This window comes from Lagenorhynchus albirostris, chromosome 2, assembly GCF_949774975.1.
Source record: "Lagenorhynchus albirostris chromosome 2, mLagAlb1.1, whole genome shotgun sequence".
Taxonomy (NCBI): domain Eukaryota; kingdom Metazoa; phylum Chordata; class Mammalia; order Artiodactyla; family Delphinidae; genus Lagenorhynchus; species Lagenorhynchus albirostris.
The window spans coordinates 72,792,362-72,819,193 of record NC_083096.1 but is presented as its reverse complement, the minus strand read 5'-3'; the positions used below and the strand labels follow the sequence as shown (position 1 = coordinate 72,819,193).

The 26,832-nt window shown below is 44.4% G+C and overlaps 1 protein-coding gene across 18 annotated transcripts in view; it reads right to left on the bottom strand.

Annotated features, from left to right (window-relative positions):
* The window catches only part of ARHGEF11 (Rho guanine nucleotide exchange factor 11), a 112,670-nt gene that overhangs the window by 47,175 nt on the left and 38,663 nt on the right, over positions 1 to 26,832 (bottom strand). For all 18 annotated transcript variants that reach the window (XM_060135707.1, XM_060135768.1, XM_060135748.1 and 15 more), the window contains 2 exons: positions 1,717 to 1,805; positions 627 to 725 (listed from right to left, as the gene is read on the bottom strand). In XM_060135707.1, the coding sequence (XP_059991690.1) occupies positions 627 to 725; positions 1,717 to 1,805 (188 nt within the window). The remainder of the gene's footprint in view (positions 1 to 626; positions 726 to 1,716; positions 1,806 to 26,832) is intronic.

Below are 26,832 nucleotides of genomic sequence, written 5' to 3'. Positions count from 1 at the left end.
AACTACTCCTGAAATCCTATTTTCTTCTAAGGAGGCTTCCTAAACTGATCAGAAGGGAAATACTTAGCTTCGAACCACCAACTACCCAAATACAAACTTACAAACACCCTTTCCTCCCACGTACTGTCCAACACACATCTTTAGGTCATTTATTACTTAGTGTTAATATATCTGCAAATACATTTAGACCAGTGTGCCTGTCTCAACTGTGAACTGCTGCAGCACAGTGACCATTCGTGCACAGAGCAAGGTCATATGAAGGTGAGAAAGAAGAAAGCGGGTCTTCGATTTCTCCACGGCATCTTCCAACCCAGGACGAGGAGCTCCCCTGGAGGGCAATCAGGCACCTGCCTGATGACCTGAAGGCTAGTCTGCCATTTTCACACTTCCAACAGGGGAAACAAGCCTGGAGTGTGATCCCTAGAAATTCTGCCTGGAAGCTTAGCATTGTGGAGACTTCCCCAGATGCCCCTGGGGAACCAGTTCTAGAATGAATCATTCATGCCTCAGGATGCCCAGGCCTCCAGAGAAAGCACATGCAAGTTCTTCAAGTCCTACGGCACTGTCACATACATGGTGGCTTTGTAAGAACTGTACACTGCAGGTGGCAGGGACGCAACACTCACCAGGCCGCACAGACTGCACCAGAACAATGCGATCCCCGCTGACTGTGAAGCCGAAGCCATGCTGGTCCTTTTGGATGATGACACAGCGTTGAACGAGACCTGGTGAGAGGTAAGGAGGAGAAAGAAGGGAGTTCGGTAGGAACTGTCCTCAGAAAGTCAGTGCACACAAGCCAAGACCAACCCAGGGAGGTCCCAGTGTGTTTCTTCCTCCAGAAAGCCTTTCCAGGTTCCCCAGACTTTTCCTGCCCACACACACTACTGCAATGCCTGCCTTCCTCAGTGATCGACAAAACCCGGGCATCTACTCTGTATGCTATACAAGAAATTCCTTTCTCTGAGGTGCTGAGATGTTCGTCTCTCTTATGTATGTCTGTCTTTTTAGGCCTGTTTGGGTGAGACTGGTCGAAGAAGGGGCATGGCCAACTCCAGCCTGAAGGCTAGTGTTACAGAGAAGCAGCCCTGGGATTGAAGCCTAAGTGAGACTGGAAGTTTTCCATCAAATTACGTCCAATGAATACAGCAGGTGGGACACCAGTGCTTGCTGATCCTGCAGAGCTGGGTAACTCACGTGGGGTGACTGAGGGCTGGCCCCTTGTCAAAATCCAGGGAAGGATAAATGACAAGAGAAAACCCTGTTTGTCACACATACAACCATATGCAGAGCGTAGGAAGAAAGAAAGAGAGACTATAACTCCTAACTGACTCTATCCCTGTGGGCATGTACTAGACATCGTGCACGTGTGCAGGTATGTGTGACTGCTTCCTGTGATGGAGAAAGCATGAATTCTAGAGTTAAAACTCAACGGGTTTTAGGTCCTGGTTTTGTCTCCTACAAGCCTGTACACTTGGCAAATTTTTTAACCACTCTGTGTCTCAGTTTCTTCATCCATAAAATAGGTATGATAAAATCTACTTTCCACAAGTGATAAAAGGACTGAATAAGGTAATCTGTATAAAACATATAACACAATACCTAGCACACATTATGAGCTCAATATAAAGGCTAAGTTGTTTTACATCTGGGGTATACAGATCTCTCTGTATGGGTAAACACCTCTGTGTCTACGTGTTAATGCCCCGAGAAGGTTACCTGTTGTCTCAGAGGTGTCGGAGGGTTGGCGGTGGTGGGAAGGGGACTTGCGTTCAGGTGCTGAATCTCCCAAAGACAGGCTACTTAACCTGGAGAAAGAGTAAGAAAAGCACAACAATGAATTGGGCAGGGAGGGACCAGCCTTGTAGCAGAAGGAAGCTCTGTCAAAGGGGCCCTGAGTCTTGGGTAACAAGAGACCGACCCTCTCACCCTGTAACCCGCTCAATCTGGTGGGAGATCAGCCACATCTACCCCACTGGCAACATCACCTATCTGGAATCCTAGGTTGGCAAGGCAAGCATGATCTCTTTAATACCCAGCAAGGCGTGAAGGGAAATAGCCCTTCCTGGAGTCAGGAGACAAAGAGACAATAGCAAGAACAGGGTGTGAACAAATATACATGCTTGTTGGGTCTTACCAGGCTGCAATGGGGCTGATGGAACAGAACGGAGGCAGCAGAGAAAATGAATGCGAGAAAAAGACAAGAAAAAAACAAACAGCTAGTTAGTTTTAGGTGATGATTTGTAAGGAAGGGGGGACTGGAAGGCAAGGATGGGAGGGTCACAAACACACAGAAGCCTGCAGGGACACAGCAGAGGACTGCAGTGGCTGTATCAGAGACACTCTCTCTCACTTTAGCTTCGTCTCTTCGTCCCTCTCCAAAACAAGTGTCTCTAGGAGGGTAACTAGGCCTTTAGTTGGGTAATTGGCAACTTTACCTGTTGGATAATTGGCAACTTGTACCCTGTTCTAGAAAGGAGGCGTACAATGATGACCCAAGCCTCTGAAATTCCATTTATTTTGTGTGTACCATGGGAGAACAGGAATCTGGTCTGTTTGCTGGTAGTATTGCAACCCCATTCCTACAGCCAGCTTGAGGCACCCTGCTTAGAAACTATTAAGGCCCTACAACCTCAAGGTACCACGGATCACCAAACCAGATCGAATAATAGGGCCCCTGCAGGAACAGGAGAAGCTCAGATCATTGCTATGCCTCTCCTTTTCAGAAAAGGGTACAAGTTGCCAGTTCCTAATCAATAGTTGCTGCCCCTCCAGAGGGTGTCTCCTATTCGTATCTAGCAAATGACTACGTAGAAGGGGCTTCATGTAAGCACTGTGTGCAGTGGCAAAACACTGCCAAGACTCTAAGTGTTCATAAGGGGTGACTGGTTAAATAAACTGCAGTATATCAATATAATGACACAGTATTCAGTCATATAAAAGAATGAGGGGGCTCTTTACATATGATAAGGAATAGTCTCCAAGACACGCTGTTGAGTGGAAAAAGGAAGATGCAGAATTATGTAGACGGTAAAAGAGAAGGAACGATTTGTTTATATGTTTGCTTACATATATATAAAATGTGTAAAATACCTCTGAAAGGGTACAAAAGAAAACATAGATCACTGGTTGCCTCTGAGGAAGGAAACTGTGCCGGGGCAAAGGGATGGAGTTGGAATCTTTTCCTTATCTTCTTGTTCGTACCATTTAAATTCTGAGTCATGTGAAGGTACTAACTATTCAAATAATAAATACAACACAGTACAAATAAATAACTTTTAAATTTAAAAGAGGGGTCTTCTTCCCCCCTCACCCTGGCACCCCACTTACCTGGACAGGTGAGACTGCTTTTTACTGGCTGATCTTTGGATCAGAGAGAGAAGGACATCAAGGAAGAAGAGAGCGTGGGGCCCAGGAGAGAGTGACGCAGGAAAGGAGGAAGCAGGGAAGAAAAACGAAACAAGACATAAACCAGACAAGACACTGGAGGTGGTTGGTTTAAAAGAAAAACCACAATCAAGCTAAGAAGGACCCGGGGTGGAAACTGGCCAATGCAGTAGAACCACCTTACTAAAAGGCAGATTTACCTGTGCCATTTTGCTGATTAAAACCTTTTAGAGCTTCCCCATTGTACTTGGGAGAAAGGTCACCCTGTCTTCAAGCGAAGCCATTAGGCACAGCATCGAAAAGGAAGTACTGCCTGATGCCCCTCCGCTGGCTCCCACAGCTCCCAGTACCTATCCTTACTGCATACTGTCAGTGGAGCTGCTTGCGCGCTTGTCCATAGGGCTGTAAGGTCCACGAAGTCAGGCTGGTCTTGTTGATCAGCACCACCTGTGCCTGACACAGTGAATGCTCCGTCCTAGTTTTGGTCCCTGCTCTTCACTGTTCTTTCTCTTGCCATGGTTTCCGGCTCCTGTCTTTGCCCATACTGTTCCTTCTTCCTAGATATTCTTCTTACTCTACTCCCCATTACTACACCTGTCAGCCAGACAAGAAGGTGAACTTCCAGAAGTTCTGGCTTTCTTCAAATTACCCTAGTCCATCATGCCCTGCCACCCCCCACCTCCTCATCCAAGGTAAAGATTCAACTTAGCTCATCATTTAATAAGTGTCCTAGAATCTATGCATGATAACTAAACGTACTGTGGTAATCATTTTGCAATACATGGATGCCAGGTCACTACGCTGTACATCTTAAACTTAGGCAGTGCTGTGTGTCAATTATACCTCAATAAAATGGAAAAAAAAGAAGTCCTAGATTCCAGACCCATGCTATCTATCTAATACAACAGCCACTAGCCACATGTAGATATTTAAATTTTAAAATTCTGTTTCTCAGTTGTACTATGGCTAGTGGCTACCATACAGGACAGTGCAGAATAAAACACTTCCATCGCTGCACAAAGTTCAGTTGCACAGCGCTGCACTACATACTATGCCAGGCACTACGGGGTACAAAAATGAATAAGATACAGTCACTTGCAGGTAATGGATGAGGTATACATATAGAACTTTAGTATAAACACTGAAGGGCAACAGCTCCACTCCCCACATCGGTGAGGGATTCTCAGAATGAACTATTAAATGCTTTTTATTCCAGCTGCTCATCTGCTGTCTTCGGCTTGATCCACAACATCCCACCCCTGGGTTACCCAGAATGGGCTTGCACTTCTCCCTCCTTACTACTACTCCTTACCATTCTGTCTTGGGACAGCTTGGGCCTCCTCCTTGCCTTGTTCTGCTTGACTCTGCAGGAAACTGGTTTCCTATGCCCACATTTAAGCTTAGAAGGAATGGTCTGGTAACTTAACCTGGTTTGGTTTTGCATTTGAGCTAGGTTGTGAGCTGTTCAACGTAACTCAAGGCACATGAAGCCAAGGTTTATGTACCTGGCTGTAGAGGACTGTTAGGGGCAAAGACAAGGATCATTTCAGCAGCCATTGAAAGTTCCTCTAAAAAAAAAAAAAAAAAATCACAGGCTAGGGCAGAGACAGTGGAGGACATGGGGGATTACAACATAAGTATAATTTTAACAGATACAAAAAAAATTTTTTTTTCTCTTTGAGAGCTTAAAGGAGGAAAAACTACCACTGAATTAGAGGAGGAAGAAATGCCTGTATCAGCAGATCAAGACTTTAATGGTGGGCTCTCCCTCTTCCTGATGATATTCCCATCAAAACTGGGCAGCAGAGGTCAGATTCCAATCAGCCTAAATTTGATGGGCATGGAGAAGGCCCAGGAGAGTAGAGAAGTTCTGCAAAATTTGTGGCTCTCTAAACGGCATCATTGAGATAGATCTTCTGAATCAACTTCTCAGTAACCCCCATATTTATCCAGTCAGTTATGGAGACTGGTAAGTCCTTTTATGTTTTCCCAGAGTTGCTCCTTCCTTTACATTATCACTGATATCCATCACTTTAAGCCACATGTCCATTGCCTCAAGTCTGGATGACTTAAAAAAAAAAACAAAAAACACCTCTTGTTTTCACTCTCCAGTCCCTCCAGCATTCTACCACAAAGGACTAACTTTCCCAAACAATATTTCTTTGGGTCCCCCCCGGTCAAGAACCTATGATTTCCCTGCTTACTCTCTATATGATCGGATGTGCGTGCATCTACCTGGTGTTAAAGGCCTTTCATCAAGTGGATCCGAGTACCTTTCAAATTCACTCTTATTACTTGTTCACTTTTCCTTACCTCTACTGGATCCTAAAAGATTCTGTGCTCATTCTCACCTCTGCTTTATGAAGCCCTCCATCCCTTCTCCTCTCTATCCCTCCTTTACTCCTTTTTCAAGGCTCTGGTCAAACGGCACTGATTCCATGAAGCATTCCCTGGCCACTGCAGCTCACATTTCTTTTACCCCAACATTTTTGGGGAAAATTTTCAAACCTATTATTAAAGTTGAAGAGACAGCATGATGAACACCTATATACCCTTCATCTAGATTCACCAATCAACATTTGTCACTTGCTTTATCTTTCTATGATTATACACTTTTTCCCATTTGAAAGTTGCACACATCATGACATTTTACCCCTAAATATTTCAGCATATGTCCCCCAAGACCCTTGGAATTCTATATAACCACAATGCCATCAGCACACCCAATGAGTTTAACTTTGATATGATAATATTATCTAGGGCTTCCCTGGTGGCGCAGTGGTTAAGAATCCTCCTGCCAATGCAGGGGACACGGGTTCAATCCCTGGTCTGGGAAGATCCCACATGCCACAAAGTAACTAGGCCCGTGAGCCACAACTACTGAGCCTGCACTCTAGAGCCCGCAAGCCACGACTACTGGAGCCCGCGAGCCACAACTACTGAAGCCCACGTGCCTAGAGCCCGTGCTCCGCAACAAGAGAAGCCACTACGATGAGAAGCCACGACGATGAGAAGCCCTCGCACTGCAACGAAGAATAGCTCCCACTCGCCGCAACTAGAGAAAGCCCGTGCACAGCAACGAAGACCCTACACAGCCAAAAAATAAAAACAAAAAATAATAATATTATCTAATATATAGTCTCTATTCAAATTTCCCTAATTGTTTCATTAATCTCCTACATAGTTGTTCCCCAACTGCCTCAATACACGATCCAGTCAAAGATCTCAGAATTGCATTCATTCATGGTTTTTAGAGTCATTTAATCTAGAATATCACCCCCTGCCTGCCCACTTTTCTTAGTCTCTCCTAACACTGACATGTAGAGGAGTTCAGGCCAGTTGTCTTATTGAATGGCCTGTAACAGATCTGCCTGTCTCCTCAGGATTAGATTCAGATTGAACATTTTAAAATAATATTAGATAAGTGATGTAGCATAACTTGCCCATTTCTGGTGATCCTATGTTTGATTACTTAGATAAGTTGGTGCTCCTAAGATTTCTCAATGGTAAAAGTATATTTTCCCATTTGAATTAGTGGGAAATCTGTGGGGTGATATTTTGAGACTGGTGAATATCCTGTTGTCCAACAGCTTCCCACCCAATAGTTTTACTATCCATTGATGATCCTGGCCTGAACCACTTACTGCACTGGTGGCTGCAAAATGGCATTTTGGGAAAATTTTCAAACATACATTAAAGTTGAAGGGGCAGCATGATGAGGTGAAGGAATTCTATCATTCCTTCTACATCTATTAGCAGGCAAACTTGTAAAGAAGGTCATTTTGTCCCTTTTCTGGAATAGTGCTATGAACTCATGAATTTTTTCCCCCCAATGCAATGCATTATAATCCATTGCTGCTTTTAAAAAAATGTTAAAGTTGTCCCAGTTTGGCTGGTGGGAGCTTCTACAGGCCAGCTGTGTCCTTTAAAGTGTCACTATCTGTCCTCGAGTGCACCCTTATTTTCTGGCGCACACACACAAATACTCCAGGCTCACCTTGTATTTTCCCTACGTCAGACTTTGACTCACACATTTCTCTAAGGAGCCCTGGTTCCTTTTAGTAGGAAATGTATTTAGAAACAAGATCTGGATGCTAGATGCTCATTGCTGCTAAGCTGTCACTGCTTCTAGGCCCTTTCAATGGACAGAGCCAGGAAATAAATTGATTAAGAAATTGTGAGTTCACAATAAAATCTTGTTCGACTCCAACACTACAGGCTTCTTCCTCATCTTCCCCAACTCCATATTTTATCTTCCTTTTCCCATAGTGAGAACCTTGTTCACAAACAACAGTAATACATTTACTGTTGAGAGCAAATACATTTGCTCTCTTCCGTAATACACCAAATACTGTTTTCAGAGTTACTACATCAGTAACACTGGCAACAGCAAACTTACTAAGTAAAGTTCAGCGTTTCCTTGCAATTCTTTCCGTCCTTAGACCATATCCCACTAAAGGTATACAGCCAGTACTGTGTGTGAAAGTTACTTTGGATTAATTCTTCTTTATGTTATCAATTTGAAATGCATTTAGGTTACTTCTTTTTTGGCTGCACCATCCAGCATGTGGGATCTTAGTCTCCCACCAGGGACCGAACCTGCGCCCCCTGCAATGGAAGCGTGGAGTCTTAACCACTGTACCGTCAGGGAAGTCCCTAGGTTTCTTTTTATATTTGTCTGTAATTTTAGGGTTTGCTTTTTCAGGCTTATTTATTTAATTTTATTTTTTGAATCTGTCAAACATTTACATGGTTGAAAACTCAAAATGCAATTTAAAAGGTATATTCAGAAGTGTCCCTGTCCCTTCATCCCACTCCTTACCAAGTAACCACTTTCATTTGTTTTTGGTTTTCTGTGTTTTTTCTTGTAAAAACTAAGCAAACACATATAAATACTCTTATTTTCCTTTCTTGCTTCCACAACAGGTAGTATCCTACACCTTTTACACTTTGATTTCTCACTTAATATACCCTCAAAGAAACTCCGTATCAGTTCCCAGAAATCTTCCATTTCCTCATCCTTTTCTTTACAATGCAGCCCACATTCTTTCACAAATGTTCCTCCTTCCTACACTGCTCCCTATCATCTGCTGTGTTAGTCCTGCCTCTCTGCCAGAGGGCAATGGTTACAGGGTGTTCTTCCTGGTATGCTCTCCAGCACCAGACACAGGATGGGCGCTCTGCAAATACATGGTGAAACAGCTTCCTCATCCTAGCCTAGAGGGTGTGTGAGGAAGCAGGGAAAGTTCTGGTGACCTTCCAGACAGCAAAGCTGAAGACTGGTACCAGCCCACAAGTCCCTGCTGTTGGCCTATGGTATTGTGTGTGTGTGTGTGTGTGTGTGTGTGTGTGTGTGTGTGTACACACATATATACATATGTATATATGTGTGTATACACACACATGTATGTATATATGTGTGTTTAAAATTGTTAAAAAATTTAAAAATCAGGCAATTTCATATTTAAAAATACAGGTTTCTGGTTTCTCTTGAAAAGGCAGAAGTTCTGGCATCACTGGGGCTTTAGTCTCATATGGTGACAACTGGCTTAAGCTGGGTGGTATCAGCCCCTTCCAATGGGAGGTCTCTTCATCCTCAGCCCCACTCCACCACAAATGTGTAAATGAGGGAAAAGCCGAGAATATCCCTGTTCTGTGATAATAATTATTTAAGTTCTTACTAGCTACCAGGTACCATGCTAAACATTTGACATACATTATCTTATTTAACCATCACAAAAGCCTGGTGAGGCAGGTAGTACATCTCCATTCTCGGATGAGTGAACAGAGGTTAAGTAACTGACTTCAAGGTCTGTGTTCCTAAACAAAAAGCTATATGACCTGTGCCCGTATGCAGACCTAATTGGTCTTTACTGGGCTTTCTCTATTTTCTTTTTTACATGCATATGTACACACATGCACGCATATACAAACACACATATAATATATACATCTTACATGTGCACACATATATAATATATATGATGATATATACATGAGATACAAATACATAATACATATATGCAATACATGTATATAAAGATATAGAACACATATGATAGACAGATAGATATAAAAAGTACACTATACACAGGCTGACCTAGGTGTTTTGAGTCTGGGGCAAAGTAATGTTCTTGAATCCCTGCCCAAAGCGAGGAGTAGTAACCAGGAAAGAGCTACCTTGCCAGGACCTTAGTTCTAGATAAAGTCCACACTCACTGAACCCTGACCTGGTCCTACTGGTCTGGTTTCCCTTATCTGCCAGGGTGGAGCTTTAAGCAGCTTCCTGGCACCCTAACTTTCCAAGGATTCTGCCTCTGGGTAGAATTTTCCCCATGGTCTGAGGCTGGACACATAGCACATCCCTATAGTAAATAAAAGAGGCCAGTTTGCAGACAATCCTTGCTGACAGAATATGACATAAATGCTCCCTAAGAGCTTATATAACTGAAGACATTAAGAGGGAAAAAAGGGTACAGATCAAGTAAAAGCAGTGGTTTCAATCAGAACCAGAGTGCAGAGTTAACACTTTAAATGATGTTGCAGAAAAGCATTGGGCTTGGAAATCAGGGAAATTCAGGTGCTAATTCCAATTCTGTCTCTAATTCACTGTGGGCCACTACCCACTTGACTTCTACACGTGTCAATTCTCTCATCTGTAAAAGCAGAGGGCAGAACAATGGAGTGGGAAAGTAGGCAATGTAGCCAGAAGAGGCTCACATCTCAAGTGGATCACTTACTAGCTGAGGAGCAGCATATGCATTACTTGAGGCTCTAACCCTGTGGGTTCAACTCAGCAGGTCTGTGGTATGAATACTATTTTTATTTCAACAGGCAGTCCAAGTGATTCCTTATTTAGAGGACAGTAACTTTGAGGAACTCTCAAAACAAGTTCCTTAACTTCTTAGTCTATCATCTATCTTCCCTGGTAGACCTTAAACCCCTTGAGAACAAGGACGGCATCTTACTCATCCTTGTAACACCGGCCAAGGTCCAGCAAAGCGTCTTGTGCGTGGTGGGCACCTGCTCCAAAATGTTTGCTGAAGTAATGTACACGTCCTTTCTTTCTCCCAGAGCTGAGGTGAGGATCAAAGAGGTAATATTTGTTAAGTTCTTTGGAAGTGTAAAGTCCTATGCAAATGGCTCTACTGTGTTTTCTGAAGTCTTGTCCAGGTCCAGATTGGGTGACCTACACTCAACATGTGTCAGGGGTGAGCGGAACAGTACAAGATTGAGTGAGTGAACAATACGTGGAAAAGTGGGGATGACTCCTGGTGTGTTCTAATTCTAGGTAGGGCAGAGCCAGGAAAGCTCTCCTTTGCACTTCCATGAAGGACTCCTGGAGAACAAGAGGCTTGGGGACTTGTTTGACGATCAGGGCAGACAACTTGGCAGACGGGGTTGTGTGGAGGCAGAGAACTGGTAGGCTGACAGGGTAGCACACGGCCCATGTGGTATGGTCTGGAAAGCACAGTTTTAGGGGTAAAGTATGGGCTCCAGCTCAGGCTCAGCCTTGTCCTCACTGTGTAGTCTCAGGCAAACCACCCAACCTCTCCAAGTCTCAGTTTCTCAGTAACAAATGTGGGTAATTCCACTTTCCTCAAAGGGCGACTGGCGGAACCAAATCACCATCACGGATCCCTCGAAGCTAAAATGTTCGCACTGAAATCAATCTCCCCAGCCCAAGCCTGACCCTGGCTCCTGAGCAAATAGTTCCTCCTCAGGAAACAGGGCCACACACAGTCACTCATGCCAGAAACCTGAGTTATTTTTGACACCCCCTCAAATCTAACCAACCGCCAATTCCTACTGATATTACCTACTATTATTTTTGGAATCCACTTACTTTTGCCCCTTCCTGTCACACGCTGTTGGAAGACACCTCTCACCTAGAACAACTGGTCTCCTCACATCTCCTCCAGCCTCCACTCCTTTAGAATTCACCCATTCTCTACACACAGTCAGGGGGGTTTCTTCAAAAGATAATTTAGAACACACATCACCCTTCCGTGGTTTCCCGCTGTCCTTGTATAAAGTTCCAAATCCTCTGCATGGCCTGGCAGGTTCTCATCTCTTGTGCTTCCCCCGCTGCCCCCCACCTTGCTCACTATACTCCAAACCTAGGGGCCTTCTCTCCCACCTCAGCCAGGCCAACTCACACTCATTCTTCATGGTTCAGCGTAAATGCTTCTTCTCAGCGAAGCTCTCTCCGATACCCAAGAAGCTGAGTCTCCCTTGAAATTTCCCTTTGCAATGTCTAACTCAAGAGTAACTAGTTATTTGGGTGTTTTCCTGATTGTTTAATGTCTACTTTCCTCATTTAATGATAAACGTCATTGTCTCTTATTCTCTAGAGCATGCAGCAGCTCCAGAACACAGTACATAGTGGACATTCAAATAAATATGTGTTGAAAGATGAAATCAGATAATACACACAAAAGAACTTTACAGACATCAAAATATCGTAAGCACATACTTACCATCAAAAGTGTTCTGAGTAACCTCCACAACGCATGTATGTTCGGGTTAAACCCACAGTTTCACAGTTTTAACAAAGGCTAAATGAAGTAGGAAGGTGTTAGCCTCTCCGTGCACTTACAGCAGGGAGTGACATCAACCTGGCTGTAAGAACTGGTTAAGCTCCTAAAGTCTTCCATCTCTCAGATCTCTAGAATCCAATTCTGTACACAAAGCAGCGAAGCATTCACTAAACAAGAAAATGCATGTTAGGATGTGTTGGTAACTACAGAGTAGATCTGGTTGAGGGGATGGCCAAAGGAGGAATCAGAGAGGAGACATTTAACCAGAGCCTGGGGAAGGGTGGAATTCTGATGGGAAGCTGTGCTGTGCAAGGACATGCTAGGGGGAGGAAACAGCATAAGCAGAGGCACAGAAGGAGGTCAAGAACACAGCGAATCTGGTGAGGCTGTCAGTGCATCACAGGGGAGAAAAGAGGAAAGGGCCAGACAAGAGGAGTGAACAAGAGATAAAACTGAAAAGACATGGGTTCTCGTCCTGGTTCTGCCACTTAACAGCTGGTGGACATTAGGAAACTCTCTCAAACTCACTGAGTCTCAGTTTCTCCACCTAAAAAATGTGGATAACTCACCTGCCCTGCTCTACCTATCTCAGAGAGCTGCTGTGAGAATTAAATGAGATAGGGTATATCAAAGGTTTTCAAAACTAAAACAACATATTCATGTTAGGAAGTACAAGGACAGAGGAAAAGGTTAGGGTAGGTTCTGGATTTTATTCTTTACAGAGGGGAGCTGTTGAAGGTTTTCTAGAAGGGAGTAACAGGAGCAGATCTAGTTCCTTAAAAAAGTAAAAATAGAACTACCATACGACCCAGCAATCCCACTCCTGGGCATATACCCTGAGAAAACCATAATTCTAAAAGAGTCATGTACCACAATGTTCATTGCAGCTCTATTTACAATAGCCAGGACATGGAAGCAACCTAAGTGTCCATCGACAGATGAATGGATAAAGATGTGGCACATATATACAATGGAATATTACTCAGCCATAAAAAGAAACGAAATTATTTGTAGTGAGGTGGATGGACCTAGAATCTGTCATACAGAGTGAAGTAAGTCAGAAACAGAAAAACAAATACCGTATGCTAACACATATATATATGGAATCTAAAAAAAAAAGGTCATGAAGGACCTAGGGGCAAGACGGGAAATAAAGACGCAGACCTACTAGAGAATGGACTTGAGGATACGGGGAGGGCGAAGGGTAAGCTGGGACAAAGAGAGAGTGGCATGGACATATATACACTACCAAATGTAAAATAGATAGCTAGTGGGAAGCAGCCGCATAGCACAGGGAGATCAGCTCGGTGCTCTGTGACCACCTAGAGGGGTGGGATAGGGCGGGTGAGAGGGAGGGATATGCAAGAGGGAAGAGATATGGGGATATATGTATATGTATAGCTGATTCACTTTGTTATAAAGCGGAAACTAACACACCATTGCAAAGCAATTATACTCCAATAAAGATGTTTAAAAAAAAAAGACAGGTCTGACTGCAGTGAGTAGAGTGGACAAGAAGAGATTAAGGCTGGAGGCCCAGAGAACAGGTGGGGCAGAGATGATGTGTACCTGAATGAGAGCCCAGCTGCTGGGATATAATAGCAAAGGCAGGAGAGAGAGAGACCACTGAGAGTGGCTGCTGGAGGCCGACATGAGGAGTACCTTCCGGCCCTGCACTATGTAACAGGGAAGCCGCAGAGCACCCGAAATGTGACTAGTCTGAACTGAGACACTGTCAGTAAAAAATACACACAAGATTTCAGAGACTAAGTACAAAAAAAAAAGAATGTAAAATATTAATAATTCTTGTATCGATTACATGTTGAAATAACATATTTTGAATATATTGAGTTAAATGAAATACACATTAAAATTAATTCACCTGTTTCTCTTTACTATTTCTAATGTGGCTACTAGAAAATTTTCAGTTACACTCGAGGCTTGCACTCTATTTCTATTGGACAGTGCTGGTCTGGCCTCCTCTGGCCACAGCTGTACTGCACTGTGCCTTCTCTCCCATGGCAGGGCCTCGTGCCCTTCAGACCAGTCAAAGGAAGCTAGAAATCTGCCCAGAGTCACTCCTCCCACGCTCCTTTGTTTCCCACAGCACCTGCTACACGTTTCTGCCAAAGCACTTCGTACATGGGCACCGACCTTTCTCCCTTGTTTGCTGGACTGTGAGCCCATGAGGGTGCGCCACAGCATCTCTGGAGCCCCAGTGAGGAAGCAGTGAGCCCTGCTCTGGGGGCGGCCGTCTGCAGTGCTAAGCAGAGAACAATGCCACACGACTCTGGCTGTGCACCCTTCTCTTCACTCAGAACCACTAGCCTCCCAGGCTCTACCAGCACAGGTATAGATGCACATCTGATGTCTACAAGTTGTCACACATGCCTCAGGAAAAGCTCAACGCTCAGGCTATGCCCAGGAATTCAAACTGATATTGAGGAGCGGCGTGGGGGAGTGTGGAGTTAGAACGGGCGTGTGTCCTGGCTCTGTCTCTGATCATTTGTGTGACCGAGGCAAAGCTGCTCTCTGTGATCCTCAGTTTTCTCATCCACAAAACTGGAATACTAGCTACCTGTCCTGCAGGGCTGTTGTAAGAACTGGTGTAATGTAAGTGAAGTCTCTAGCACAATGTCTGGCACAGAGCAATGCTCAAAAAATGATTGCTATTCTTGTTATTTATGAGACCCTAAGTCAAACATAATTAGTAAGCTACTGCTAAAGCCATCATATCCTGCCTCACAGCACAAAATAAACAAATTTTGAGTTATCTAATACAGGCGCAACCATCTCACCGATCTCCTCGGAAGCAAATGACCTATTGCTGTTATATCAGTTGACATTCATTTGCTTTTGTCTAAGTATCCTCCAAACTGCTACCTTTGATAAAAATAATGTGCTTCAGGACAGAAAGAGGAGACCAGGAGACCTGGATACCAGTGCTAATGCTGCCATTCACTAGCTGTGTAATTCCGTGTGTGTGTGTGTGTGTGTGTGTGTGTGTGTGTGTGTGTGTGTGTGTGTGTGGTTTGGGGGTGTGGCGGTGCACACAGAAAGGGAAATCATGGAGATCATGGAGGCTGCCATAGCAGCAGGGAGGGAACAGGCCAAAGTGGTGAGAGGGCAGGACTGACAGTCTAGACATCTGGGTTCTAGACCAAATCTGTCCCTATTTTTTTGTTTACCCTTGAAAAAGGAGAAGAAAATTATATAGAACAAGCACCTAATATGTTACAGGCATTCATTTAATCCTCACAATAACCTGGTGAGGTAGACATTGTTATTTTCCTTAACAGATGAGAAAATGAGATTCAGAGAAGTTAAATAGTTTGCCCAAGAACACAGGTGCTAAATGACAGAGCCAGGAACATGAGCTTACATTGGCCTGACCAAAGTCCAGTCTTCCCCTCTCAGCACCTTGACTTCCTCTCCTGCAATGAAGGGGCTGGACCACATTATCTCTCGTCCTTTCTCACACTAACGTTGCATGATTCTTTGTCCCTCACCATGTTTCTCTGGCATATCAGGTCTTTGCACCCAGAGGGGGCTCAGGTAGGACTAAATTCATTCGACTGGGAGAAAACAGTCGACACCCTCACCAACAATCATCTAGAAGTACTTCAAGGTCTGCTCTGGTAATAAGGCCCACAAGATGGCTAAGAATATTTTTATTCATTTCCCAGTTTTCACAAAAGCAAAGGAACAAGAAGCAAAGCCTAGAATTCACAAGGTAAAGAATAAGCGTCTGTCATAAGGCCCAAGGCTTAGGAGGGTGGAGTGGAGAGGGCCTCCATCTATGGAAGGAGGTTTCTTCCTTGCCTACATCATGCCCACTGTGTGACAGTGGACAAGCCACATAACACCTCTAAGTGTCAGCTTTCGTGCTGGTAAAACAGGAAGATCACGCTTTGCACTTCTCACAGGGCACTGTGATAACTAAATTATTTGTAAACCAAAAATCACTCTACAGGTATATCTTGTTTTACCTAAAGTTTTCCTGGAAAGATAAGTAAACGTGTCCTGAAGTGAACCCTCTGGAAGGTGATGATACTAATTTAAAAACAAACTTTCAAAAGACTGGGTTTTCTTAAAGCAAGGCATACCTTGCTTTCTACTCCGTAAAAATAGAATTGTTATTCGAGTCAGTTTTTTATTGTTGGCACAAATAAAGGACAAACCAGAAGACAAATAACCCAGAATAACAAGCCAATCCAAGAAGTCTCCATTTTGCTTTAAAAAAGTTTTGTCGTTTGTCTCAGAAGATTCACCTTTTTGCTTTACTTTGTTAAGGTGGATTTTAAATTAGTGGTTTCAATTCCCTGAGTTCATAACACAATCATTAGGAAAGTACTTGGTGGCAGAAGAAAGCTAGTCTTCGATTTTAAAACTGCCGAGGTTAAACCATAAAATGAGTGACTAGCAGAGGTAACTTGAGTTGACGTGCGTTGACAGTAGCACATTGCTCTTCTTTGCAATCCCTTTCCTACCTCAGGGAGGTGGTACCCTTTTCTTCAGCTGAGGTAACTGCAGGAAGATGCAAATCTAGTCATAGCATCTAAGCTACCAACTGTAATGGGGGAGGGGATCCAGAACATCACAGGCTGAGCGTCCCTACCCTCCACATTCTTAGCTAGTGACTTCAGGAAGCCCTGCCGGAGGCAGAGAGAAGAAAGAAGGGTGGGGGTGGGGGCTTCTTCTCCAGCCTGCAACAGGCTTCCTACAAATTCCTGTTCCATCCTCCTAAAAACTGCCCGGAAACTCCCCTCTTTCTGGAAGCCTTCCTCAGTTAACTCTCTAATGATGACCACTCCTATTCTTTGCATCCTGCTAGCCCTTAAGCATTTGAGTTGTGCTATAAACACATATATCCTTGCCTCCGTATTACTTTAAAAGGGAACTCAAGTATTCTGTGTTTTGTTGTTCTGAAGGAAGGACTCACTATCTTCTATTTTTGTGTCTCGTTAGCACCTGCATCTCCAGCCACCTAACCTGGGCCCCCCAACCAATAACCTGAGCTCTACAAGGGGTACTTTACAGACATAGTTGGTAGGAAGCTGATAGAAAGCCAGCCAGAGAACATGTGAGTCAACTTCCCTAGTAGCCAGATCCCCGTAGCTCTCGTCGCAGTTTCATCGCCAAGTGATCCACTTTGGACCTCTCTGACCCTACTCCCTCCCCTCATGTTGACTGATGGGACCGGGACTGCTGGACCAGCCACTGTTATTAAAACATAAACTTGGCCTAAGACAACTCCAAGCAACAACTCAGGTATATGCCTGCCTGAAAGGAGGTAGAATGGGCAGACCACAAACCAGAACACTCCACTGGCTCTGCCTAGCTGGGTACTTCTCGAGTCTGCTGATCTAGCTCATACACGCAAAGAGAGGAAACCAGCTGCTGCCTTCTCTGCTGGGGGAGATGCCAGGCCATTTTGTGGGAAGACAAGGGTTTTTAGAGCAATGGCTGTTAACCACTTCCAGTAAGTGCTGCTGCCTCTTATACCCTTTCCTACTGAATGAAACCTTTCATACTGGGGTGGGGTGGGGGGCTGCACAACAGTGGAAGAGATATTAAGAACACAAAAATTAGGGAGTTCCCCGGTGGTCCAATGGTTAGGGCTCGGCGCTTTCAATGCCGTGGCCCAGGTTCAATCCCTGGTTGGGGAACTAAGATCCTGCAAGCTTTGCGGCACGGTCCAAAAAAAAAAAGACAAAAATCACTGGCGCTGGCAAATGTAACTATAACCCCCTGTGTAGGTGAACAGAAATGATAAGCATTTGTTCTACACAGCTACATTTTAGAGCACATAATTTGACTCAGTTTACTATCAGGCAGCACAGGGTAGTTTAAATAAAGTATCCTGGGGGCTTGAAGCTCTGGATTATAATCGTACTTCTAGGCCTTCGTTTCCTTATGAGCAAAGAGTGTGGTGGCATGTGCATGTGGAGGGAGTGACGCGGAGAGGAATGGATGAACCAGATGGTTCCCTGAAGCGCCTTTCCAGGGGCCTGGAAAACATACTCTTTATTCTATCCAGGCACAAATCATATAATGAAGTTTTATTATGTCAACAAGAGACCACCTTGAGCAGGGCAGTAACAGTACTTCAACTTGGAAATCGCCAGTCTCCAAAACATAATCTTTAGGAATCCAACCTGGATTGACCAGGAGAGAAACAATGGCAACTGAGAACTAGTGTTGATTTTATCCATGCACGTAGTATATACTCAATGAAAATGTGTTGAACGGTGAAATGACCGACCTTGAAATTCTAACTCTTCCCAAACTCCAGTGCTCCAAATAGCTTACCCTTGTCCTTTGGCCCAGTCTTCCATGGCTGAAGGCAAGTATTACCTGCTCTAGGAAGCTTTCTCATTAACTAGTGCAACTTCTCCAATGACCTTTTTACTATTTACTAAATTCATTTCTGCTGCATTTGAGTCCATACTCTATCACTTAGCACTTGATTGTTTTCAATTTTTTTCATCCATATTGATCATGTCTCCCTCCAAATAGATAATAAACTTAAGAGCAGAAATCCTGTTATATTCCTTGTTGACAGAGCCCACAGTAACGAGCACAGTGCAACCATGTACTCTTAGTAAATACTAATTGTGAGGTAACTGATTGACAGATGAGATACCAGTGATGACTACAATGATGAGAGCTAGAATGTTTCTCAAGCACTTACTGAGACAAGACAGTATGATTAAGAGTGTAGGCTCCTGAGCTCCTCTCTCAGATGTAAATGTTGGCCCTGCCACTTATTAGCTACGTGACCTGACAAGTTACTTAACCTCTCTGTGCCTCATCCTTAAAATGGGGATAGTAATAGTACCTATCTCTTGGAATTGTTGTTAGGACTTAATTATTTAAAACGTAAAACTAAAATGCTTAGGCCAGGGCCTGGTCACAGTAAGAATAATCAATAAATATTAGCCATTCTTTTTTTTTTTTGTGGTACGTGGGCCTCTCACTGTTGTGGCCTCTCCCGTTGCGGAGCACAGGCTCCGGATGCGCAGGCTCAGTGGCCATGGCTCACGGGCCCAGCCACTCCGCGGCATGCGGGATCCTCCCGGACTGGGGCACGAACCCGTGTCCCCTGCATCGGCAGGCGGACTCTCAACCACTGCGCCACCAGGGAAGCCCCAGCCATTCTTATTTATTTAATCCTCACAACCACCCTATGAATTGGTACTATTAATGTTGTGGTTTTATAGTCGGAAGCTGAGGCACAGAGAGGTTAAGTAACCTGCTTAATTTCATGCCTCCAGTGAGGGAGATGGAGCTGGTATTTGAATCCAACCAGTTTAACTTCAGAGCCTGTTCTCTGCTAATGCTTTGCTCTCTAGTTCGAGACAGTTTTTACCACCTATTTTACTTTACCATAGATCCTTTTTTTTTAACTGAAGTATAGTTGATTTACAATGTTGTGTTAGTTTCTGGTGTACAGTAAAGTGATTCAGATATATATACTGTTTCATGTTCTTTTCCATTATGGTTTATTACAAGATATTGAATATAGTTCCCTGTGCTATACAGTAGGACCTTGTTGTTTATCTATTTTATATATAGTAGTTTGTATCAGCTAATCCCAAACTCCTAATTTATCCTCACCCCGAACCTTGGTAACCATAAGTTTGTTTTTGCCACAGATCCATCCTTAACTTACGTCAGTGTTCTCTTGAAATCTCAGATCACAGATTCAAGATGACAGGGATTGGCTGCTTATTTTTCTATATATGAATTTAGATTCTGCTAACATTTATTAAGCATCTGCTGGGTGGCAGGTGTAGTGCTAAATAGTATTTCATTTGATTCTCAGAACTCTGAACGTAAGTATTTTACAGATGAGGAAGCTACAGTTCAGAGAAGATAAAGGACTTGCCTGAGGTCCCAAGGTTAGTGATGGCTCGTGCCAGGACTGGAACTCAGATTCCCTGTCTCCAAGTCCAATAGCCAGTCCTCATTAAGCCCGGCTGGCTCTGGGTTTTTCCTGGCACAAGCGTAAAACACAGTGCGGATTACCATTTATACTTCTGCTGGCCAAACACACAGGCTTTGCAATCAGATCCTGGGGTTGGTAATCCTGACGCTGACACTGGCTCTGTGACCTCAGGCAAGATACTTAATCTCTCAACCTCAGGTTTTCCCATCTGTAACAGAGGTTAGTAACTACTCTGCTGGATTGTTATGAGATTAAACGGTGCATTCCTTACAGCATTTAGCACAGGGTACACAATAAATACCAAAAATGCATATTACCTTTTACTCTTATCAACACACCATGAGTTGCTCCCTTACATTAGTCTAGCATTTCCTCATGTATTATTTAGGAAGATCCCTGTAAAAAAGACAGATGTTCGGACTTCCCTGGTGGCTCAGTGGTTAAGAATCTGCCTGCCAATGCAGGGCACACGGGTTCAATCCCTGGTCCGGGAAGATCCCACATGCCGCGGAGCAACTAAGCCCGTGCGCCACAACTACTGAGCCTGAGCTCTAGAGCCCGCGAGCCACAACTACTGAGCCCATATGCCACAGCTACTGAAGCCTGCATGCCTAGAGCCCATGCTCCGCAACAAGAGAAGCAACCACAATGAGAAGCCCGCTCACCACAATGAAGAGAAGTCCCCGCGCACCACAACCAGAGAAAGCCCGCGCAGCAATGAAGACCCAACAGTGAACACCCAACGCAGGCAAAAATAAATAAATTTATTTTTTTTAAAAAAAGACAGATGTTCAAATCAAATGACAGATGGGAAAACTAAGGTCTAGAGACATTAAGCCTCTTACCCAAGGTTAGGAACAGAGTTCATCTCCTAACTTTCAGCATACAACTCTTCACCAGATCTGGCTATCTGCCGCCTCTCTAATGTCCAGAATTTCAGAATATACAACCTTTCGTTCAGTTCCAAAGGAGGGCCTTGTAGTCCTAAGACTATCCTAATTGCCCCTTTAGAGCTTTAGGGATTCACCCTGCCCACCCCCCAAGCAAACACGGGTGCTGGGCAAGTTGTTCCAAGTGGAAAATTCAACTCCATCCCAGGCGGAAACCCCAAATCTCTGCTGTTCCAGCAGATTTCCAGGACGTGCTGGCTCCCAGAAACCACAATTACAGGCAAGCTCAAGGCAGAGGAGTAATTACGCCCATACCATCGGCTCAGCAGTCTCTTGGCCTCTCCCTCCAGGGCTGACTCCATCTCTCTACCTCTCCCATCCCCCTCACCCAAATCCCATCTCAACCACTGCTCAGTGCAGAGAGATGCAATGGGAATTTCCATCCTTTCTTTCTTCCAGCCCTGCTCCATTTCCAGAAAACCTAAGAAGGGTGGGGTGAGGGGGGAAAGAAGCCATCTCATGGATATAACTAATGCTGAATGGCAGCAAGGGCTGAAAGTTATTTTCACAGAAAGAGAAGCATTCTTGAGGCCCCTCCCCTCAATCCATCCCCAATTTCCCACAAAGATGACGTCGGGAAGGAATTCTGTGGGTGAGACCCCCAAATGTGAAAATGAAGGGGATCTTGTGGAATAGGAAACAGCAATCTCAATCTCTCCAGACGGAACAATCTTGGCTGGACGTAGAATGAAAAAAAGATGACATCTAGAAGGCCAAAGGGATCTAGAATTCTAACTCTTATCTCTAAGATCCTAGAAAAGTCTTGCAGGAAATCTACTGCTCCCAGAGTGCCTCCTAATCTTGGCTAACAGGAAAGAACGTCAGACCTCGCCTTCTTTTCTAAAATTGCTGCTCTTCTATTCTGAAACATGGGACTGATGTTCCAGTTATTTCAAACTCCAGCACAAGGGTACTTTATGTAGTACCTTCCTTCTCCCTTCTGTTGTCACCGTCCATTGTTTGGGTGGTGGATTTGCTCAGCTTAGCTCTGATGATTGCTCTGGATACACCATTACAGAACAGAATGCTGTCCCCTACTGCTGCCAGTGGTCTCAGGGCTGTCCCTACTTCCTGCCCCCACAATGCTGAAGGCTTTCACGGGGTCTGAGTACCCTAGAATCACCTCCAGGAACTCTCAGGAAGTGAAGTGAATGTGGCATAGGGCAGAGGATAGGGATGGGGTGGTATCCCAAATAGGGAGTGGACCTCAACATCCTAGAGGGCTTTTGAACAGTTATGGCTCAGAGGCCAGAAATGAAGGTTGTCAGGGCAGTTTCTTGAGGCCAGTCCAGAGCCCTCACAATTGTGGTTGACAGAGCAAACTGAGAAAAGCCCCAAAGCAGACCGGTACTGACCCAATTCCACCCATCAAAACCGTACTTAAAACATATTAATCCTGGGACTTCCCTGGTGGTGCGGTGGTTAAGAATCTGCCTGCCAATGCAGGGGACGCGGGTTCGATCCCTGGTCCGGGAAGATTCCACATGCTGCAGAGCAACTAAGCTCATGCGCCACAACTACTGAGCCTGCATTCTAGAGCCCGTGAGCCGCAACTACTGAAGCCCACGCGCCTTACAGCCTGTGCTCTGCACTGAGAAGCCCGTGCACCGCAATGAAGAGTAGCCCCCGCTCGCCGCAACTAGAGAAAGCCCGCGCACAGCAACGAAGACCCAATGCAGCCAATAAATAAATATGTTTAAAAAAGAAAACATATTAATCCCAAGAAGCTTTCCTTGATTTGCTCCTAACCAACCTCTCCCCTTTGGCAGGCGTAACCTAAGCCTTCATGAATTCACTCTGTATTATTGGTTAGTTACTTACAACAACCTCAGTGAAAAACAAACAGCCATTCAAACCATTTATTTCAAGTTATATTTGTCATATCCAGCATGACCAAAGACGAACACCTCTGTGGAACTCACTCCACAAAGACCTCATTTGTGCATTAAATGACACTTGTTTTGACGCTCTTCTTCAATCAATATACTTCCACATCTTTGGTTTCCCCAACTAAGCTGTAAATTCCTTAAGAGGAAAGGATGTGTCTTCCACTTTTGAAATATCTTTGTATTATCTCCCCTCTGTCAGCCACCTGGATAAAATAGGTGGGTTTTTCTGCACAAGCACATACGTACACACACACACAGCATCCACTACAAAATATAGGATTCTACAAAGCACTGCTTGATCCACTTGTTCGACAAACCAGCTGACCAATGGCCAGTGACACAAGTCACAAATCTAAGGGACCAGATAGCCAAAGAAAAACTAGAGATATTCAAGATGGAGCTACACAACCACATGGGCTAAGAATCAGAGGGTTGGATTAATTAGATGACTACCAAGATTCCTTCCAATCCTGAGGCTGATTCTGATTTGAAGACAGAGTGGGACTGAGGGAGGGAGGTGGGGGGCAAGGATGCATCCCATCAAAAGCACTATAACCACAGGATAGAATTTAGTCTCTCTGTCACTCTTTGCAGGGCTTAGAAAAAAAGGGTTCTGAGGGCAAGAAGTGGACACCTCTCTGATCCTGTTTGCCCTCTGGTGCAGAAGTCTGCTTTGGAATGGGACTCAGTGCTCTGGTTCTTGGAAACACAGCGGAAGTCGGGAGGCACTTGGACAGGGGTCAGGTCAGAAAGGCAGTGAGGATGGCAGTGACCGATGAATGGTTTCACCACCTGCTGGCACCTCCTTCCCTGGATCATGCTGAACCTTTAATGATCTGACTGATATGTGAAACCATCCCCATAATCCACTAACTGTAAATGTGCCAAGGGCCAGAGTCAGAAGATGAAGTGGCAGCCACAGACCTGTAGGATGAGGCCTATGCCACAGGCCTAGTGAGGATGGGGTTCCTGCAGGGACAGCCTGGCTGAGATTAGCAGCCCTTTAAATCCTAACTGACTTGTGTTAGAATTTCTCCCCTATAAGGTCCTGTGCGCTCAGGCAGCAGTGAGGGGGAGACAGGAGAGAGGCCAAGATGTGACTTACTCTGTGAGGAAAGGAGAGAGCTCCTCACCTTGTGTTAGCCTGTTCTCTGCACACATCACAGGGCACGGTGAAAATGAGAGAATGGAAAGGAATACAAGGCAGAAGGGAAGAGTCAGAGATGGAATAAATGCAGATGTGAGATGAACAAAGTGAAGAAGGGGAGGAAGTAGGGAAGTTACAAAAGAAAGGGGAGAGTAAAGCAAGAGCATGACAGGATAAAAGGATTTGGGATCAAGGGCTATGTGGAAAGATGTGGAGAAAGGAGAGGGGAAATTAGGGCAAAAGAGAAAAAGCATTCAAAAGGGGAGAGAAGGGAGTTGTAGAACTATTTAAACATCAAACTAGCTCAGGAGTTGGTACAGATTCTAAGGCAGCCAGATTCTCCCAGACTGTGACAGCAGGGGTGTTAAATGGAACTCATTACAGTCTTTGGGTTGAGATTTATAAAACGGCTGTGAAATCATTAATTAACGCAGAGTGTCTGGCAGAGAACAGGATGATGCGGTGGTGGGGAGAAGGATTAGTGGAGAGAGAAGTGGGTAGTTGGCAAACAAGAACCAGGTTTGCTGCAGGATTTCTGGATTACAGAGCTTTCCCTAGCAAGGTCTCAGTTTCCAATCTGGCTGTGCAAAATTAAACACTCTCTTCCAGGTTCAAGATGGCACAGTAGAAAGGCATGCTCTCACACCCTCTTTTGAGAACACCGGAATCACAACTAACTGCTGAACAATCATCGACAGGAAGACACTCGAACTCACCAAAAATGATACCCCACATCCAAAGACAAAGGAGAAGCCACAATGAGACAGTAGGAGGGACGCAATCACAATAAAATCAAATCCCATAACTGCTGGGTGGGTGACTCACAAACTGGAGAACACTTATACCACAGAAGTCCACCCACTGGAGTGAAGGTTCTGAGCCCCACGTCAGGCTTCCGAACCCGGGGGTCTGGCAACGGGAGGAAGAATCAGACTTTGAAGGCTAGCGGGATTTGATTGCAGGACTTCAACAGGACTGGGGGAAACAGAGACTCCACTCTTGGAGGGCACACACAAAGTAGTGTGTGCATTGGGACCCAAGGGAAGGAGCAGTGACCCCATAGGAGACTGAACCAGACCTAACTGCTAGTGTTGGAGGGAGGCGGGGGGTAGCTGTGCCTCACCGTGAGGACAAGGACACTGGCAGCAGAAGTTCTGGGAAGTACTCCTTGGCGTGAGCCCTCCCAGAATCCACCATTAGCTCCACCAAAGAGCCCGGCTAGGCTCCAGTGTTGGGTTGCCTCAGGCCAAACAACCAACTGGGAGGGAACCCAGCCCCACCCATCAGCAGACAAGCGGATTAAAGTTTTACTAAGCTCTGCCCACCAGAGCAACAGCCAGCTCTACCCACCACCAGTCCCTCCCATCAGGGAACTTGCACAAGCCTCTTAGATAGCCTCATCCACCAGAGGGCAGACAGCAGAAGCAAGAACTACAGTCCTGCAGCCTGTGGAACAAATACCACATTCACAGAAAGACAGACAAGATGAAAAGGCAGAGGGCTATGTACCAGATGAAGGAACAAGATAAAACCCCAGAAAAACAACTAAATGAAACGGAGATAGGCAACCTTCCAGAAAGAGAATTCAGAATAATGATAGTCAAGATGATCCAGGACCTCAGAAAAAGAATGGAGGCAAAGATTGAGAAGGTACAAGAAATGTTTAACAAAGATATAGAAGAATTAAAGAACAAACAAACAGAGGTGAACAATACAATAACGGAAATGAAAAATATACTAGAAGAAATCAACAAAAGAACAACTGAGGCAGAAGAATGGATAAGTGACCGGGAAGACAGAATGGTGGAATTCACTGCTGCAGAACAGAATAAAGAAAAAAGAATGAAAAGAAATGAAGACAGCCTAAGAGATCTCTGGGACAACATTAAATGCAACAACATTCGCATTATAGGGGTCCCAAAAGGAGAAGAGAGAGAGAAAGGACCAGAGAAAATATTTCAAGAGATTATAGTCGAAAACTTCCCTAACATGGGAAAGGAAGTAGCCACCCAAGTCCAGGAAGCACAGAGAGTCCCATACAGGATAAACCCAAGGAGAAACATGCCGAGACACATAGTAATCAAACTGGTAAAAATTAAAGACAAAGAAAAATTATTGAAAGCAGCAAGGGAAAAACTACAAATAACACACAAGGGAACTCCCATAAGGTTAACAGCTGATTTCTCAGCAGAAACTCTACAAGCCAGAAGGGAGTGGCATGATATACTTAAGGTGATGAAAGGGAAGAACATACAACGAAGATTACTTTACCCAGCAAGGATCTCATTCAGATTCGATTGAGAAATCAAAACCTTTACAGACAAGCAAAACTAAGAGAATTCAGCACCACCAAACCAGCTCTACAACAAATGCTAAAGGAACTTCTCTAAGTGGGAAACACAAGAGAAGGAAAGGACCTACAAAAACAAACCCAAAACAATTAAGAAAACGGTCATAGGAACATACATATCAATAATTACCTTAAATGTGAATGGATTAAATGCTCCAACCAAAAGACACAGGCTTGCTGAATGGATACAAAAGCAAGACCCATATATATGCTGTCTACAAGAGACCCACTTCAGACCTAGGGACACATACAGACTGAAAGTGAGGGAATGGAAAAAGATATTCCATGCAAATGGAAATCAAAAGAAAGCTGGAGTAGCAATACTCATATCAGATAAAATAGACTTTAAAATAAAGAATGTTACAAGAGACAAGGAAGGACACAACATAATGATCAAGGGGTCAATCCAAGAAGAAGATAAAACAATTATAAATATATATGCACCCAACATAGGAGCACCTCAATACATAAGGCAACTGCTAACAGCTCTAAAAGAGGAAATCAACAGTGACACAATAATAATGGGGGACTTTAACACCTCACTTACACCAATGGACAGATCATCCAAACAGAAAGTTAATAAGGAAATACAAGCTTTAAATGACACAATAGACCAGATAG